The sequence below is a fragment of the Pogona vitticeps genome, chromosome 2 (genome assembly GCF_051106095.1).
Source record: "Pogona vitticeps strain Pit_001003342236 chromosome 2, PviZW2.1, whole genome shotgun sequence".
Lineage (NCBI taxonomy): Eukaryota > Metazoa > Chordata > Lepidosauria > Squamata > Agamidae > Pogona > Pogona vitticeps.
Genome location: NC_135784.1, coordinates 236,620,010 through 236,635,268, shown reverse-complemented (window position 1 = coordinate 236,635,268; position 15,259 = coordinate 236,620,010). Strand labels below are relative to the sequence as shown.

The 15,259-nt window shown below is 37.7% G+C and overlaps 1 protein-coding gene across 5 annotated transcripts in view; it reads left to right on the top strand.

Moving 5' to 3' along the window:
* The window catches only part of PRUNE2 (prune homolog 2 with BCH domain), a 140,999-nt gene that overhangs the window by 77,797 nt on the left and 47,943 nt on the right, over positions 1-15,259 (top strand). For all 5 annotated transcript variants that reach the window (XM_078385089.1, XM_072992232.2, XM_078385091.1 and 2 more), the window contains exons 7-9: positions 4,760-4,918; positions 6,262-12,841; positions 13,364-14,156. In XM_078385089.1, coding sequence (XP_078241215.1) covers positions 4,760-4,918; positions 6,262-12,841; positions 13,364-14,156 — 7,532 coding nt within the window. The remainder of the gene's footprint in view (positions 1-4,759; positions 4,919-6,261; positions 12,842-13,363; positions 14,157-15,259) is intronic.

Sequence of the window (15,259 nt, the reverse complement as noted above, 5' to 3'; positions counted from 1 at the left end):
GAAAGAAAGAAAGAAAAAGAAAAAAGAAATAGAAAAAAGGCATGCTACTTATATACCACCCCATAGCACTTAAAACACTCTCTGGGCAGTTTACAGTTTAATTATGCAGGTTACATGTTGCCCTCCAAGCATGTTGGGTACACAGTTTATCTATTTCAGAAAGATGGAAGTCTGAGTGAACCTTAAGCCAGCTTTCTGGGACTGAACCTGAATCATGAGTAGAGTTTTGGCTGCAATGCTGCAATTTAACCACTATGCCATGAGGCTAATTATTTTTCCAAATGTTTAGGTAGGAAGGAAAGAGAAGATACTTCAAAATATCGCATTATCATTTGTTTTATTAGAGGTTGAAAAAAAAGCTAAATTAAATGTTGGGTTAAAATGGGAAGAATCCATCAGAAAGCCCAGAGTAAGGGGGGGCAATAAATTTATTAATGATGCAGATATTTAATAAATTTTAAGAAGCTTAGTTCAAGATGTAATGCAGTTGGTGGTGACTTCTCTAAGTAAAGTAAATTTGTTAAAAAATAAAAATTGTTAGAACTATAAAGGATCAGATATGGAAGGCTGTACTTGTTTCCTCTCTCTTAATTAATTAAATCTTCAGCTTGGTTTCATGAAAAGTGATATTAGATTGTTTCTAATCAAACAAAATAGGGAATTTGATTTGTTAATACATATGTTTTAAATAGATTTAGGTTTGCTTTCATTGTAAACAGAAAGGATAAACAGTCTTTAAAAGATCAGAAGACGAAGTAAGTGATGAGAGCATAGGAATAGATCTGCTGAATCAAACCAAAACGTTGTGTTTCTATCCTATCTAGCTTATCGTATTAATGTGAAAATATGCTGATCTGGTTGGAGAAGATTTGTGCCACTCAGCATGTACCAGTTTCAGCAATGGTGGGCATCATTTTTCATTTGTCCCTGTCACCTTCAGTCCAGGAAGGACAGAATATTAAGATTATTTGGCTTGCCCAGACGGAAGTATCTCCTTTGCCATGGGGGGGGGGGGGGAGGACCAGTAATAGATGCAGCACCAGGCCTCACTAAGGACCTTGCCCACCTGAATTCGGGGGCTGCCTCCCTAGCATGTGAGGGTGTGTAGTTTGTTATACTGTAGTCATGCTTTAACCGGGTCAGCCACCTGTACAATAAATCTACTACAGCACCAGTGGCTTTCTTTATTCATCATCAAGCTCTTCAGAATTTTGGCCGATACAAAACTGCCAATTAACACACCCTGGCATCCCTGAAGTGCAGCCCAGGGAACGTACAGGCAGTCCTTCATCTCTCTGTAGCAAGAATCAGAGGGGTCCAAGGTGTACCTCTGCCAGGACAAAAGGTAGGAATGTTATTCTTTCTCCTATTCTTTCATTCTGACCCATCCAGCTCATTATCATCATCACCTTAGAACTGCAGAGCTGGAAGGGACCCTATGCATCACTGAGTCCAGCCCCTGTCAAGGAGGCACAATGGAGAACTAAACTCCCAATCTCTGGCTCTGCAGCCAGAGACCTAAACCACTGAGCTATCATAGCATTCTCCTTCAAAATTTGACAATTAGTCCAAAATATTGGGGAACTACCTGCAGTTTGTGGGCTTTCCTGCCTTTTTTCTCTAGAGCTACTACAGCAGGAGGCACACTTCATCCTGCTCAGGGGGCTGCAAAGGAAGAGGCTGTAAGGGAAGCCCAAGGGCAAAAGCAGAAGAGCCTGTCAGCTTTTTTAAAAGATAGTTACACTTTTAAGTTAGGTGAATGAATAAAAATTGCTATCCGAAAAATTCACACAGTCTCTTTTTTAAAAAAGAAAGAATTTTCCCTTATTTTAAAAAAATTATTAAATGAAAACATATTGTAAAGAAACAAAAGAACAACAAACAAACAAATAAAATACAATAATTACACACAAACAAAATTGAAACAAAGTGTTCCCCCCACCTGGACCAATGGAAAATTAGACCTTTTCCTTTAATTCAAGGATTCCCTTCCCCTTTGCATAAAAAAAAGCAAAGTGTGCTGCTTATATACCACCCCATAGTGCTTCAAGCACTCTCTGGGTGGTTTACAAGTTAATTATGCAGGCTACACATTGCCCTCCCAGAAAGCTGGGTACTCATTTTACCGACCTCGGAAGGATAGAAGGCTGAGTCAACCTTGAGCCGGCTACCTGGGATTGAACCCTAGGTCGTGAGCACAGTTTTAGTTGCGGTACAGCAGTTTAACCACTGCGCCATGAGGCTATTATACCCATGAAAGCTAAAAAGTATTTTATTAGATAGAAGAAGTGTATAGCTGAAAATGGAAGAACTGAATGAAGTACCTGTCTGACTATACAAGTTATACAGATGTGATGTACAGTACTGTTGATAACTGCTGTTGATTTAGAGAGACTGTTGCTTAAGAGCACTATAAAAGTCAATAGTATCATATGATAATGTGTTTAGCCAGAAGGCAACAATAAATTTTAACAAATACAAATAGCACAATACAGATGAGGAAGGATCAGGTGAAAACATTTGTTGTTGTTGTTGAGCTGTTACGGAAAGTGAAAATAAAGATGCCAAATGCATTGAGAGGCTAAATAGATTACTTACAATGCAAAAAAAGTAAAAAAGAGATGTGATTTATATTTATAATGTAATCTACAATTTATCTTTCTCTCTGTTCATTGTTATTCTGCAGTTGTGGTAATATGTGAAGTGCATGCATGGGGGCAGTTACATAATATATATTCTATTGAGTATGCAGGTTTGGCATAGTGACATTTCACAAGCTTTATACTGGGGAATGTTGACACTGGGAGGATTTGGAAACAACTCTCCTCAGTTGAAAATTGGTTCTTATTCAGAACCCAGAGTGAAATAGATTTTGGCATAGGTTACATATGAAGCAGCACTGGCAGCTGTGATAGTAGTACTGTAATATAGTGTTTGTGCACTATCATGCATATGTATGGAAGGGCATGGGAGTGGAGAATTGTTCTTAGACCCCTTGGTCTTCAGTTAAGAGACTTATATGCAACTGGTTTTGCATTTTCTTTCTCACTGTGTCTAAAAGTTAAGACTAGAAATGTCCCACAGAGTATGCGTAGATAGAATGGGAGAATATGTAGAAAAGAGGCCAACTGCAATTGGAGCACTCTTAGAGAAAGCTATCTGTTCTTTGAAAAAGCTTATAAAGAATCCTTCCTTTCCAAATTGATGGGTAGAGTGGTGATGGAATCCCATCATCACTATATCTGCCCAGCAAACACACAATGTAGCTTCCTTCCAGTTCGTTTAACAGTGAGGCAAGATCATGTTCAAATAAACACATGCTGAAAAACACCCATATCTGTTCATAGCTTTTATTCATATGTTGTTCAACATGTACTTGGCAAAGACAGAGAGCATAGATAGTATTTCTGGTTGCAATGTTAGTCCAAAATAATAAACCACATCACTTTGTAGGTGCTTGTACTATCATGGAATGTGCAAGATTTCTCAACCTGCCAATTTTTGGTAGATAACTGTCAGTTGCTCCACTATTCATGACTTCTTGATGGTTCCATGACAAACACACACATAATTGACCCATGTGAAAACAAATCAGGTTGAGAAACATGATAGAATGCAGTGAGCTGCAGCACTCTAATTCATGCTCCTGAGGAACAGAAAAACTTTCTTGGGTTCAATTGAGAAGATAGAGCTGGCAGGAAATAATGACCAACTACATGAGAGAATTGGCGAAATAGAATGAGAGCATGCTGGACTTGAACCACCTGCTTGAAGAAACAGCCTTTAGGTTAACAGAGAATAACAGAGAAGAGATTTCCATTAGGGATCCTAATGATAGGAGTTGAGCCCTTTTGATGAACAATTTCTTGCTCTGCCAAAATCTGGTTGCTGGTGAGCAGTGCCAGTTATCACAGTACTCTAAAGCAGTGGTTCTTAACCTTAGGTCCCCAGATGTCCTTGGACTAAAACTCCCAAAAGACTTCACCACTAGCTGTGTGGGGCAGGATTTCTGGGAGTTGTAGTCCAACAATATCTGGAGATCCAGGGTAATTAACCCTTATCATTCGTGAAACTTTTTTTAATATTTTAAACATATGTCGTTAAACATTACGGAATTTTCAAACTGCTGCATTCCATTTAAAATTCCCTCTGACACACTGTTTTTGTTTTCTGTCAAGAAGCTATGTCTTGTGTTCCTTATTGGCAAAATGTGGTAATAGTTTCTGAGGGGGACTACATTTTTGAAAAGCAGATAAATAATAGCGCAACATAGATCCACCAGATAATTTTAATAATCCAGCTGCATTTTTCAAACCAGAAATCACATTTATAATTTCACTATTATATGCTGCAGCAATCCCAAACACAGTATTAACACACTTATGGGGGTCATCCTTATGAGAAAATTGAGTTGCAGTATCTCTTGTGCAAGTATGTCTGAAATCCTTTTTCTTAGCGTAAGCCAAATTCTAACTTTTGGTCCATTCCAAGTCAGCATATGCATGCAAACCCAAGAATCGCGGCAGGGATGCATGGTTTACCAGAGAGGAACAGACCAAAAATTATGATTTGGCTTATGCTAAGCAACAGAATTTTAGACCATATGTGTTATATATTAATATGCACTTCTAATTATGCCCTAACGACATGGACTATGGCACTGCAGTAAAAATGTAGTTTTGTAAGAAGATGAACAAAATGCTGCTGAATTGTTATTAATGTGATTAGATATTCTGTCAACAACTTTGTCTTATTTCAGGACTACCTATTTTGCAAAAACATGACTGGAGACTTAAAAGCATTTGTGCACAAATATGGTTTTGATGTCCTTGTCATTTTGGCCAGCTACTTATCAGAAGAGGAAGGGAAAAAAAGGCAAATAGCAATTTATTCAGAAAACATGGAACTTGGAAATCAGGTATTTGTTGTGAAGGAAGCAGTTAAGTAATTTTGTTTTGTGTTGTAGCATCAGATAAATAAGTATCTTTGATATTGTTAACATGTGAATCTTAAAAGCTTAAAATCATAGATAGCTTATGTCCAAACCATGGGGCATCCCTTCATATTTTGGGATTATTACGGGCTGCTCAATAATAATAATACACCCTTGTAGTCTACATTGGAGCCCTATTGATCATTGTTTAACCATTCTCCTCAACATGTTTAAAGGAAAGTGCCTGGCTCCCTCCTCTTCCCTTTGTCACTTTCTTTATATAGAGAGCAATGTGCCTGCATAGGAGAGGTTTCTCTTCACATACGGATAGAAAAATCTTGCTTTTCCAGTTTCTTGCTTGCTTAAAGAGCCTACATACAAGCTGGAACCTTTCATCTATATACACATGGAGAAAATGATGAATCAGAGGGGCGTATGCACACCCCTCTCTCTAGTTAGAGAGAACTAGCTAAATAACTGGGTAGGGTGTGAGTTGCAACTACCATCAGAAAGGATAGGGTTGGTCTGATGGGGCACAAGTGCCCCTTCCCTTATTCCAAAATTAAGCTTATTAAGTATTCATAAATTGAGCTGGTGATGTGCAGTGATGTTCAATCAATGCTGAAAAGGAAAACACCAAGAAAATTAGTACATCTGTTGCCGCAATGTTTATTTCCCCAGAATAAGGGTGTAGCAGGGTCCAAAAGCAATTTACAGAAATTAAGTTGACCGCTACATGATCCAGAAGCATTTTGCCTTGTACTTTCCTTATTTTTAAAACAGAATTGGGGTGAGTGGTGCCACTTTAAAATGATTTTCAAAGAATGAAATAGAAAAGAACATGGACAAGCAGCATCAGCTGTAGTGGCCCCGGGCACTTCCATAGAAATAGATGCCAGGATTGCATAGGTGGACTGAAACTGGCTTTCTCAATAGGAATATGGTCATATATGAGAAAAACTGAAAATAGTATTTTTGTGATTTGGATTTGGTTTATTTAAATCTAATACTGTTATATAGCCCATTAGTTTCCTTCTAAAACTTAATTATAGCCATCTAACCTTCAAAATGTACATATTATAATTAGATTACTACAATGTCACCACAAGCTTTTGGTTCTTTTTTCCAACTTAAATCTATTATGCGAAGTTTGTTCTGAGTTTCTGACTGTTTATTATTTAGAAGGCTGTTGATTGTTAGAAATGTACAATGGGAGGGGCAGAATTTATTCAAAGTAAACATATTTTAATTATATGTTAACTATAACTGATTCTTTTTAAAAAGAGTCTACATATACACATGCACATCCCACTGTCCTTTCTCAACAGATCTGTTGTGAATTAGAAGAGTGTCAGAATCCTTGCCTGGAACTTGATCCTCTAGAGTATGGATGTGATCAACTCCTCATATATCAGCAAGAAAATTCTACAACAAATTGTGATGACATTTTTCTGCTGATGAAGGATTTTATCACAAGGAGACACCCAGAAATGGCACCAAACAGTAGAACATCTTCCACTGAAGCTGTTGCTGGAAGCGCTCCACTTTCCCAAGGATCTTCTGGTATCATGGAGCTGTACGGTTCAGACATTGAACCACAGGCAAACGTTAACTTTATAGAGAATCCTCAAGATCATAATGGATCTGCTCAAGTCAATGCTGATGTAAATATAGATCTCGTGAGTCCAGATAGTGGACTTGCTACTATAAGAAGCAGCAGATCCTCCAAGGAAAGTTCTGTTTTTCTTAGCGATGATAGTCCAGTAGCGGAAGGAGCTGCATCTCATCACAGTTTCTTTTCTGGCTTTGATTCATACAGCCCCATTCCTGAAGGAGTCATACCTGAAGAAAAGCCACAGACTAGAAATAGCAGTGACAATTTTGATCTTTTCAACTTTGATTTGGCATCAATAGCTACAGTTCAGACAGAATCTTCTCATTCTGTGGACTTTTCCCCAGCTGATGACTTCTCCCATGGCAGTGGCTCATCAGAAGGTCAGCAACCAGCTGACTCAAAAGTAGCTAATGAGACAACTCAATCAGAATGTGACATTGCAGGCTATTCAACTGATTTACCAATTACAAGAAATGAAGGGGATGGAAAAGTAACATTTGATAAATGTAACCTCTTGCAAGAAAATCCTACAAATTTTGAGGAAACAGAATCATGTTTTATTGCTTTGAAAGACAGTTCCCCTTCTTGTCCTGAAGTGCTGAAAAGTATTGACAAAAGAACTCCACCAACACCTGTGAATAGTCTTGTGGAAACATCTCCTTTAGACCATGGACCACCTTCACTCTATCCACAAGATATAATTACGAAAATTAATGAAATTGATCATGTGAACCATTCTTGTTCTCGCATTAGATATGGGAGCTGGTGGAATGGTTTTGATTTAGATTCCAAAAATGGTGATATATCAAGTCCAGCTGACCCAGAATATGTATTTCAGAGTCCTGAGTCACTGAAAGACTATAAAGAAAATTTACTGTTGAGGCAGCAAACTGAAAGAAGAGCTTCAGATTCAGTATGTGTACAAAAACAGCAAAAGCATACCAAAAATTTGAGAACAGGTATTTGGGAAAACCAATTTAATACTGCCCGTAATGAACATGCTGTGGGAAACCAACAAAAAGATGGTGAACAAGTGGAAAACTTTACTGACATGTGGGCCTTGAGTCAACCAGTGCCTGCAATATCTGGTCCATGGGATAATACTGACAATGCACAGAGCAAGACAAATTCACAAAATACCTGGTCAGTATTTGATCATGATGGCTCTGGGCATCCAGAGGGCACATGGAATGTTCCCCACATGGATTTTGATGAAATTTCACAGACAGATGTTAACACATGGGCTATGTCTCAATGCCTGCCCGAAGTCTCTAAAGTTAATGAATGTGAAAATCTAAACAATCAAGTAGTGTCTGGAAACAATGCCCAATGTAGTTCAGTAGAAAACCACAAATCATTTAAAAATGGACAAACGGATATAGGTAGTATACAGCAGAATGTTAAACTGGCTTTGGAACATCAAAACAACATTGTATTTAAATCCAGAGAGTTTGACAATACAAATGAATGGGATGTATATGACTCAACCATCAGAAAAGAAGTGCTTGGAAACCTTGTCTCTTGGGAAGATCCCTTCTTGTCATACAGAGATCCAGACTTTATCACATCAATTGCATGTGACGATTTAGTAGTTTCTCCACCAGATACAAATTACTCAACTTCTGATTCATATATATCACCATCAGGGATTGGAGATGAAAGAGAAAGTGAAAGCAGTCCTAACAAAGAACCTGTTTTGGACCAAATGGTAAATTCATGCTCACCTGATGCTGAAACATATGATTTAGCAGATGAGAAACCATTACCGCAATCATCTCCTGTATGTTCACCAGATTCCAGTTACGAAAACACATCCCCTAAAAATGAGAACCAAATGGAAGCTACAGGCTCTGAAGTAAATAATTTAACAAACACTGTTTTACTTGACTCGTCGGGAAAAAATGGCACATATTTTTCAGAGGACTACTGTGTTGATGGAAGTAGTCATTCAAGTTCTGAAGACTTTGGATTAACTCCTGTTTCTGCTCAGAGAATTAGTCACTCATCTCCAAATAGTGTCATACATACAGAAGACGGAAATGCTGAAATGAATAATGGTGTTATTCTTGAGGTCCAGAAGTTTCCCCATTTGGATGCCAGTGACGTGAAGAGCACTGTTTCAGTTAATGAACAAGTCAGTGGAAATGAACAGACAGTGCAGGGCACTGAACTTCTAGAGAAACAATGGAATAGGCAGCTTCAGCATAATCCACAAACTGTACTGAAGCACAGTGACATATTTTCTGCTTCAATGCAAAGTACTGATGAGAAAAATGGGCAGGTCACCCTTAACAATGTTAAGAATGAGGCTGTGCAAAATGACAACATACCTTTGCTTCCTTTCTCATATGTTAGTAATTCTGAGAAAAACAAGATAATTTCTGATTATCCCATTTTGTTAGAAGGAGTAAGAACAAATGGAAGCTTAAAAGAAATAGGAGTAGAACCATCAGAAATAAACACACTCTTTTACAATGGGACTCATCCTATCACTGAAGACAAGAAAAAAGGATATCTAGATAGTGCAGAAGATAAGAAACTTTTGGTACACTTTGATCCAGCTGATCTTCCAAAGTACAGTTTAAATGAAGCATCTGAATCCGTTTCAAAATACTTTGATACGGACCAGTCAATGCAAAAGACCTCTGAAGTGGAAAGTCCTTCTTCAAGTTCCTCCGGAGGAGACAACAATCAAGAAAAGTGTTCTCCAGTACTGGCTAAAAATGAAGGTGTATGGAATAAATTGGAGCCATTAGATGCTTTGCTGCATAATGAAGTACCAGCATCGCTACCAACTCAAGTGCCAGCAGAACAGCAGGAGCATTTATCTAAAGAGATTACATCTAACTTAAACACATGTAAAATCGAACTAGAAAATCCTGAAAGCATATCAGAAATATTTGGCAGTCGTGAAATGTCTTTGGAAGGTACAGATCAAGAAAAATCAGTTACAAATCCCCATAATCCATATGTAGAATTTACTGAATTTCTGGGTGCAACAGAGATGCGTACAACAAACAATTCAGAGGCATTTGAAATGGATTCATCTGAGAAAAATGGAAGTTCAGAATCTGAGAATAAACTTTCAAATGAAAAATGTATTGATATTGTACCTCATCATGAATTATCTCAAATTCTAGATGGTTGGAATGTGTCACTGAATGAACGTGCACAGTTTCTTGGAAGAAGTACTAAAATAAATGAAATGCTTGAAGCATCAGATGCGGTATACAGCTTCCTAGCAGATAATCCAGTCAGAAACATCTCTAAAGAAGACAACACCTATAGTGATTCCATTCATGATTACACAAACTCAAGTGCAACAAGTCCTGATATAAGTTATTCTACAAGTATGCATACATGGGATAACTTGCAAATTGCTAATAGTCAAAAAGAAAATGTAGATGCTTGGAACACCACAAATGATGGACAAGTAGAAGATTTTAAGAATGAATTACTTGAGAATAAAATCCAAGACGATTCTGAAACAAGTACTGAACACAAAGTCCCCAAAAATTTAGATCTTTGGAATGCTCCTGTGGATGATGATACTGTATCTTCTTTATCAAGTTCTGGAATAGATGAAGACTCAGAATACTCAAATGTACCTCAGGCAGAAACAGAGTTAGATTCATGCCCTGAAAAATGGGAGGATGTAAGAAAGCTAAAATCTTTGCAGATCCATGAAATAAACGTCACAAATGATGAACACAATTTGAAGAAAAATGTCCATGTAGTTTCATTAAAGGAATGTTCTGAAGATGCTAATGGTACTAATATTTCAGGGGAGCGTTATAGCCATGAAACTTCTGAATATTTAGTGCACTGGGGAACAATTCAAGATGAAGTACATGGTCATACTGCCCATATTTCCACAATAAATAATTCAGATGCATGGGATGCAGTACTGCAAAGTAATTCTGAAAGTACATTTGATAAACATGAAAAGTCCACAGTGGAAGATCTTGGATTCCCAGATGATTCTTCAGAATGGTGGAATTTACAAAACAATGGTGATAGATCAGTGGAAGTTCAACACTTTTATCTGAGTAATGATTTAAAAATTAACGATATAGCAATCCAAGATCATGATGCATGTGAAGCACGCAATGAAAGAAGTGAAAATTTTGAAGATTCAAATCTCACTGAGGCTCATGGACATGAAAATGAGTTTACTCAATATGATAGTGAAGGTGAAGGTGAAAAAGAAGATCACTCATTGGCTGAACCAAAAAAAGGTTTAGTTCAAGGTGTCATAAACTGTGAAGAGTGTGATCCACTGTCACCACCATGTAAGAATGAAAGGGACATAAACCAAGAAGCTTTAGTTGCTGCTGTTAGAGATCAGAACACTCTTATGCAGTTGGTTCCAGAAGAGTGGCAATCAAGCCTTTTGAATGCACTTACCCAGGCAGATCCAAAGCTTGGTTTCTTAAGAGATGATACAGATAATACAAATGATACAACTCCTAGCAGCCCAAATGAGATAAACATAGTTAATCCACTTGATCATAAAGAATTAGATACTAGTGAAAGATCTCCATCTGATAGTCTTCTTCCTTTGAAAGCAGGAAGGATATCCAATTCAATATGTGATGAAAACAGAGTTGCACAAGAAAACTCATTTGTTCCAGATATATTACAAAATAACAACATTGGATACTATCAGGGATTCACTGTTGATCCAGATTTGTGGACTGATGTTGAAGAGCCTTTAAATTTCAGAACAAACATAGAAAATCCTGATATATTAAGTCACTGTGATCAAGACAGCAGTTCAGAGGCCTCAAGCAGTCCGGACGTTTGCCATGAATATGAAAGCAAGCAAACATGTGCACAGTCTTCTGTTCTAGTGCAGCCTGAAGAAGTTACTCAGATGTCTCCCAAGCTGTCAGATACATACAAAGACAGAGATTTTGATTTTAATCAGCAGCTGCCAATTGACAGAAATGAGATATATCCTGAAAGACATTGTCTCCATCTTCCATGGAAGTATGAGACAAACACTGAGGAGCCCAACCAACTAATACCTCCTAAAATTGAAGTACAAGTTGAAATTAGAGAAAATATTTTGCAGGAATCTGATGTAGCAAATGAAACAGTCAATAAACAAGATGATTTGTCAAATACCTGTACTAGAGGCTTGGACGTCGTGCCCCTAAATCTGGAAAATAACACATTTGAAAAAGAAAGCTTTGAAGACCAAGAAGACTTAGCATCTTTAGGTGAGTCTGTGGATCCTCCAAATGCTTCCATTTTGCTCATAGATGGTTCTGAGCACAGCAAGTTTGCTGACAGTGATCACCTTCCAGTTGGTCACCATGTAACAGACTATGCTGATGAATTGGAAGCAAGAAGTATACCTATTAATGGTGAAACTGAAATACAGGACAGCATCATCAAGATAAAAGTTGCTAATAACCCAACTTCCATAGTGAATGAAATTAATCCTCTGACAATGTTAGTCAATAAATCAGAGGAAGAAATAGACATGTGTACAATACTCATAAAGAAACACTCATTACAGACCTCCCTGGAAGAACAGGATGATAATTTACTGTCCAATACATTAAGTAAGTATGGTACTGATATTATACAAGACCATGAACATCTTCAGAAGACTCATAGCTCATGGTTAACAGCATCACCCAACATACAGTTGCCACTTGCATGTATCTCTTCATCTGATATATCAGTTGGTACAGAAGACTCTTCTCAGAAAGATGACACGAATATTTTAGGATCTAACACTGTTGATATAAAAGGTGAAGCTGAAGAACATTCTGAAGTAGATCAAGGATGGGGAACCCTGTTAATAGAATCTGATGGGACTCCTGGATCTTCATGTACTTTGAAAAGATTTGAGTATGATACAGAATCAAGTATTAATGACTCACCGACTCAAGATAGTGGAATTAATATTTTAGAGTCTAAAGCTGTTGACATCAAAGGTAAGGATACAAGATGCATGCAAGAAGATCAAGGCTGGGGATCACTTTTGTTAGAATCTCATGTGACATCTGAATCTTCATATGTTTTGGAAGGATCTGAGCATGTAACAGGTTCAAGTCACATTTATTCTACTACTTGTGAACAAAATATTTCTGAAGACAAACCTAGTGATGCCTGTGGCAAGTCTGCAGAATGTTCTCAAGAAGACCAAGACTGGGGATCTTTATTATTAGAATCTGATGTGACTCCTAAGTCAACTGACTCTTCAAAAAAACTCGAGTATGAAGCAGAGTCAATTCATATTGATTCACCAGCAGGTGGAGTCATAAGCATGGGCGATGGTAAGTAATTGTGCATATATTAATAAAACAAGTCTGCTGGCTAAATAGAAATGTTGATGTAGGATTTAAGGCATGATACTTATTTACAGGATGTTGTTAGACATGTATTTCACAGATTCACTTTGTTTGAATATTTCTAATGTAATCATGTCTAAAACAGGCAATACCAACTGTTACTGTTCTGTATTGGCAAAAGAAAAATGAATTTTTATTCCGAGCTGCCTGTATTACAGTATAGAAATCAAAGTTTGTGGCCAGTGTCTTACTGCTAGTTCCAATAAGAATAGACCAATTGAATTAACTGCTAAACAGTGGGACAATACTTGTGTAAATATCATTGAGTCAGTCAATCAGACCTTTACCTTCCTATCATAAATTATCTAATTTATTTATGTGAGATACTGATTTATTAACTCAATCTTAACAAAAAACAGAACAGTATTTTTAAAGAAAAGAAACATACAGTTGGTTTAAAAATGAATGTGGTGTTGCTCAAACTGAAATTGTTCTCCTTAATTTCAGAAGCTGCCTCTGAAACACTTAATAATGATAGCAAAGGGTACAAATCTGCAAATTGGACAAGTATAACACAAGGAAAGAACAAGGAATATGGCACATTAAAGGGAGATGAAGATCACTCTTTTCTAGAGATGGATTATGTCCTCATTGCTGGTGAAGCAAATGGATCTTTGAGGAAGGATACCTTGGTAATACAAGAAGGCAATTTCACTGCACAGGAAGCTTTCACAGTGGCAGAACAAACGGATTCTCTTGAAATCTTTTCAGCAGACTCTTCGGATACATTTCAGTCAATCTCCATAATAAATGAAAATGAGGGGCAGTCAACTGAATGGGATTCTTTTTATTTAGCAGATAAAAGTTCTGTTGTAGCTCAAAAACTAAGAGATGAAAAGAAATCACTCAGAAGCCCTCTACAAGATCAGGAATGGACTATGGTAGGACAAAATGGAGTGGATGATATATCACCTGAAGAAAAATGTAGGAGAATAGACACAATAGAATCATTGTCTAGAAATCCTGTTAAAAAATTAGAGGACATTTTAAACCAGGAACTGATCTCTGGGACCCAAACTGAAACTCTAGTAGAGAGAAGTCCTCATAAAGCATTGGAAGAGGAGGACAAGATTTCACACAATAATGAGCCAGATGCTCTTTTATTTCAAGTTGCTGATGGTAATGGTGAGTTAAATGTCCATTCACAACAGCATCCTAGCGATGGTATGACAATGGAACAAGAAGTGGAAGAGGAGGTTCAGTTTGTTGGCGGCAACAGAGAACACAGTCTTATAACAGGGTAAGGAAAGGCCTATATATATCATTTCTGACTTCCTTATTTGTGGATATCGAAGTTTGGAAGGTTCAGTGATTTAGGTACCTGGTTGAGGAGCCAGTTGTTGAGAGTGATTCCCCACTATGCCTCTTACAAATAGAGCTAGCCTTTGTAGCCATGGGCAAGCTGCACAGTCCCAGAGCTGCCCTCAGAAGAAGGGAATGGTAGATCACTACTGAGTACTCTCCACCTGGAAGGGTCACTAAAAGTCAGAATTGACTTGATGGTTATGATGATGATTTATGGATATAAGCCAAGAAGTCATTGAAGCTCCTCAAACCAAATACTATTTTTGTTAAGCAGATTTGCTGTAGTGGAAAGGACACCTGCTTTTGCAAGTCACCTGGTTCTTCCTTGTTCTACCCCCTTTCAACCTGTTACAACCCTCTATGTCATGTCTTACTCTGGTCTGGAGGGTCATCTAACCCTCAAGAGCAATGTTTCATGTGTACAGAGGGCTGAAACATGAATGGAACACTACATATGCAAGCAGACAGGCTTTCCACGAAGAAAACTAACCTCTAATCCACAGTATAGATGCCATAATTCAGTATTTGTCAAATAAATTATTAACTAATATAGTTACAAAAGGGATCCTGCAACTGCTCTTTCAAGCTCAAAATGAAACTCCTTGAAAGAATAATTAAACACATCAATGAGAGCAATTCAGTAGATGTTGCTTATTTGGACTTCCAAAGGTTTCTGACAGAGTCCCTCAGCAAGGACTTCGAAGCAAATTTATTCTAGTTCTGAGATGAGAACTCCTCTCATGTGCTGGGAAATGGTTACTAAACAGGAAGCAAAGAGTTGAACTAAATGGTTAGTCTTCACTGTGGAGGAATGTGAATAGTGGGGTTCCACAGAGCTGTATGTTGGACCAGTGATTTTAATGCTTTGCAAATAATGTGGACTTAGGGATGAATAATAAGCTATCCCAGTTGCTGACAGTATCCAATTATTTAGGGTGGTTAGAACAACAGTGGGTTGCAGAGAGATTGGAAGGGATCTGTCCAAGAAAAAATACCAAATGGGATTCAGTGCATGAAGGTGTAAAGCAATTATGACTA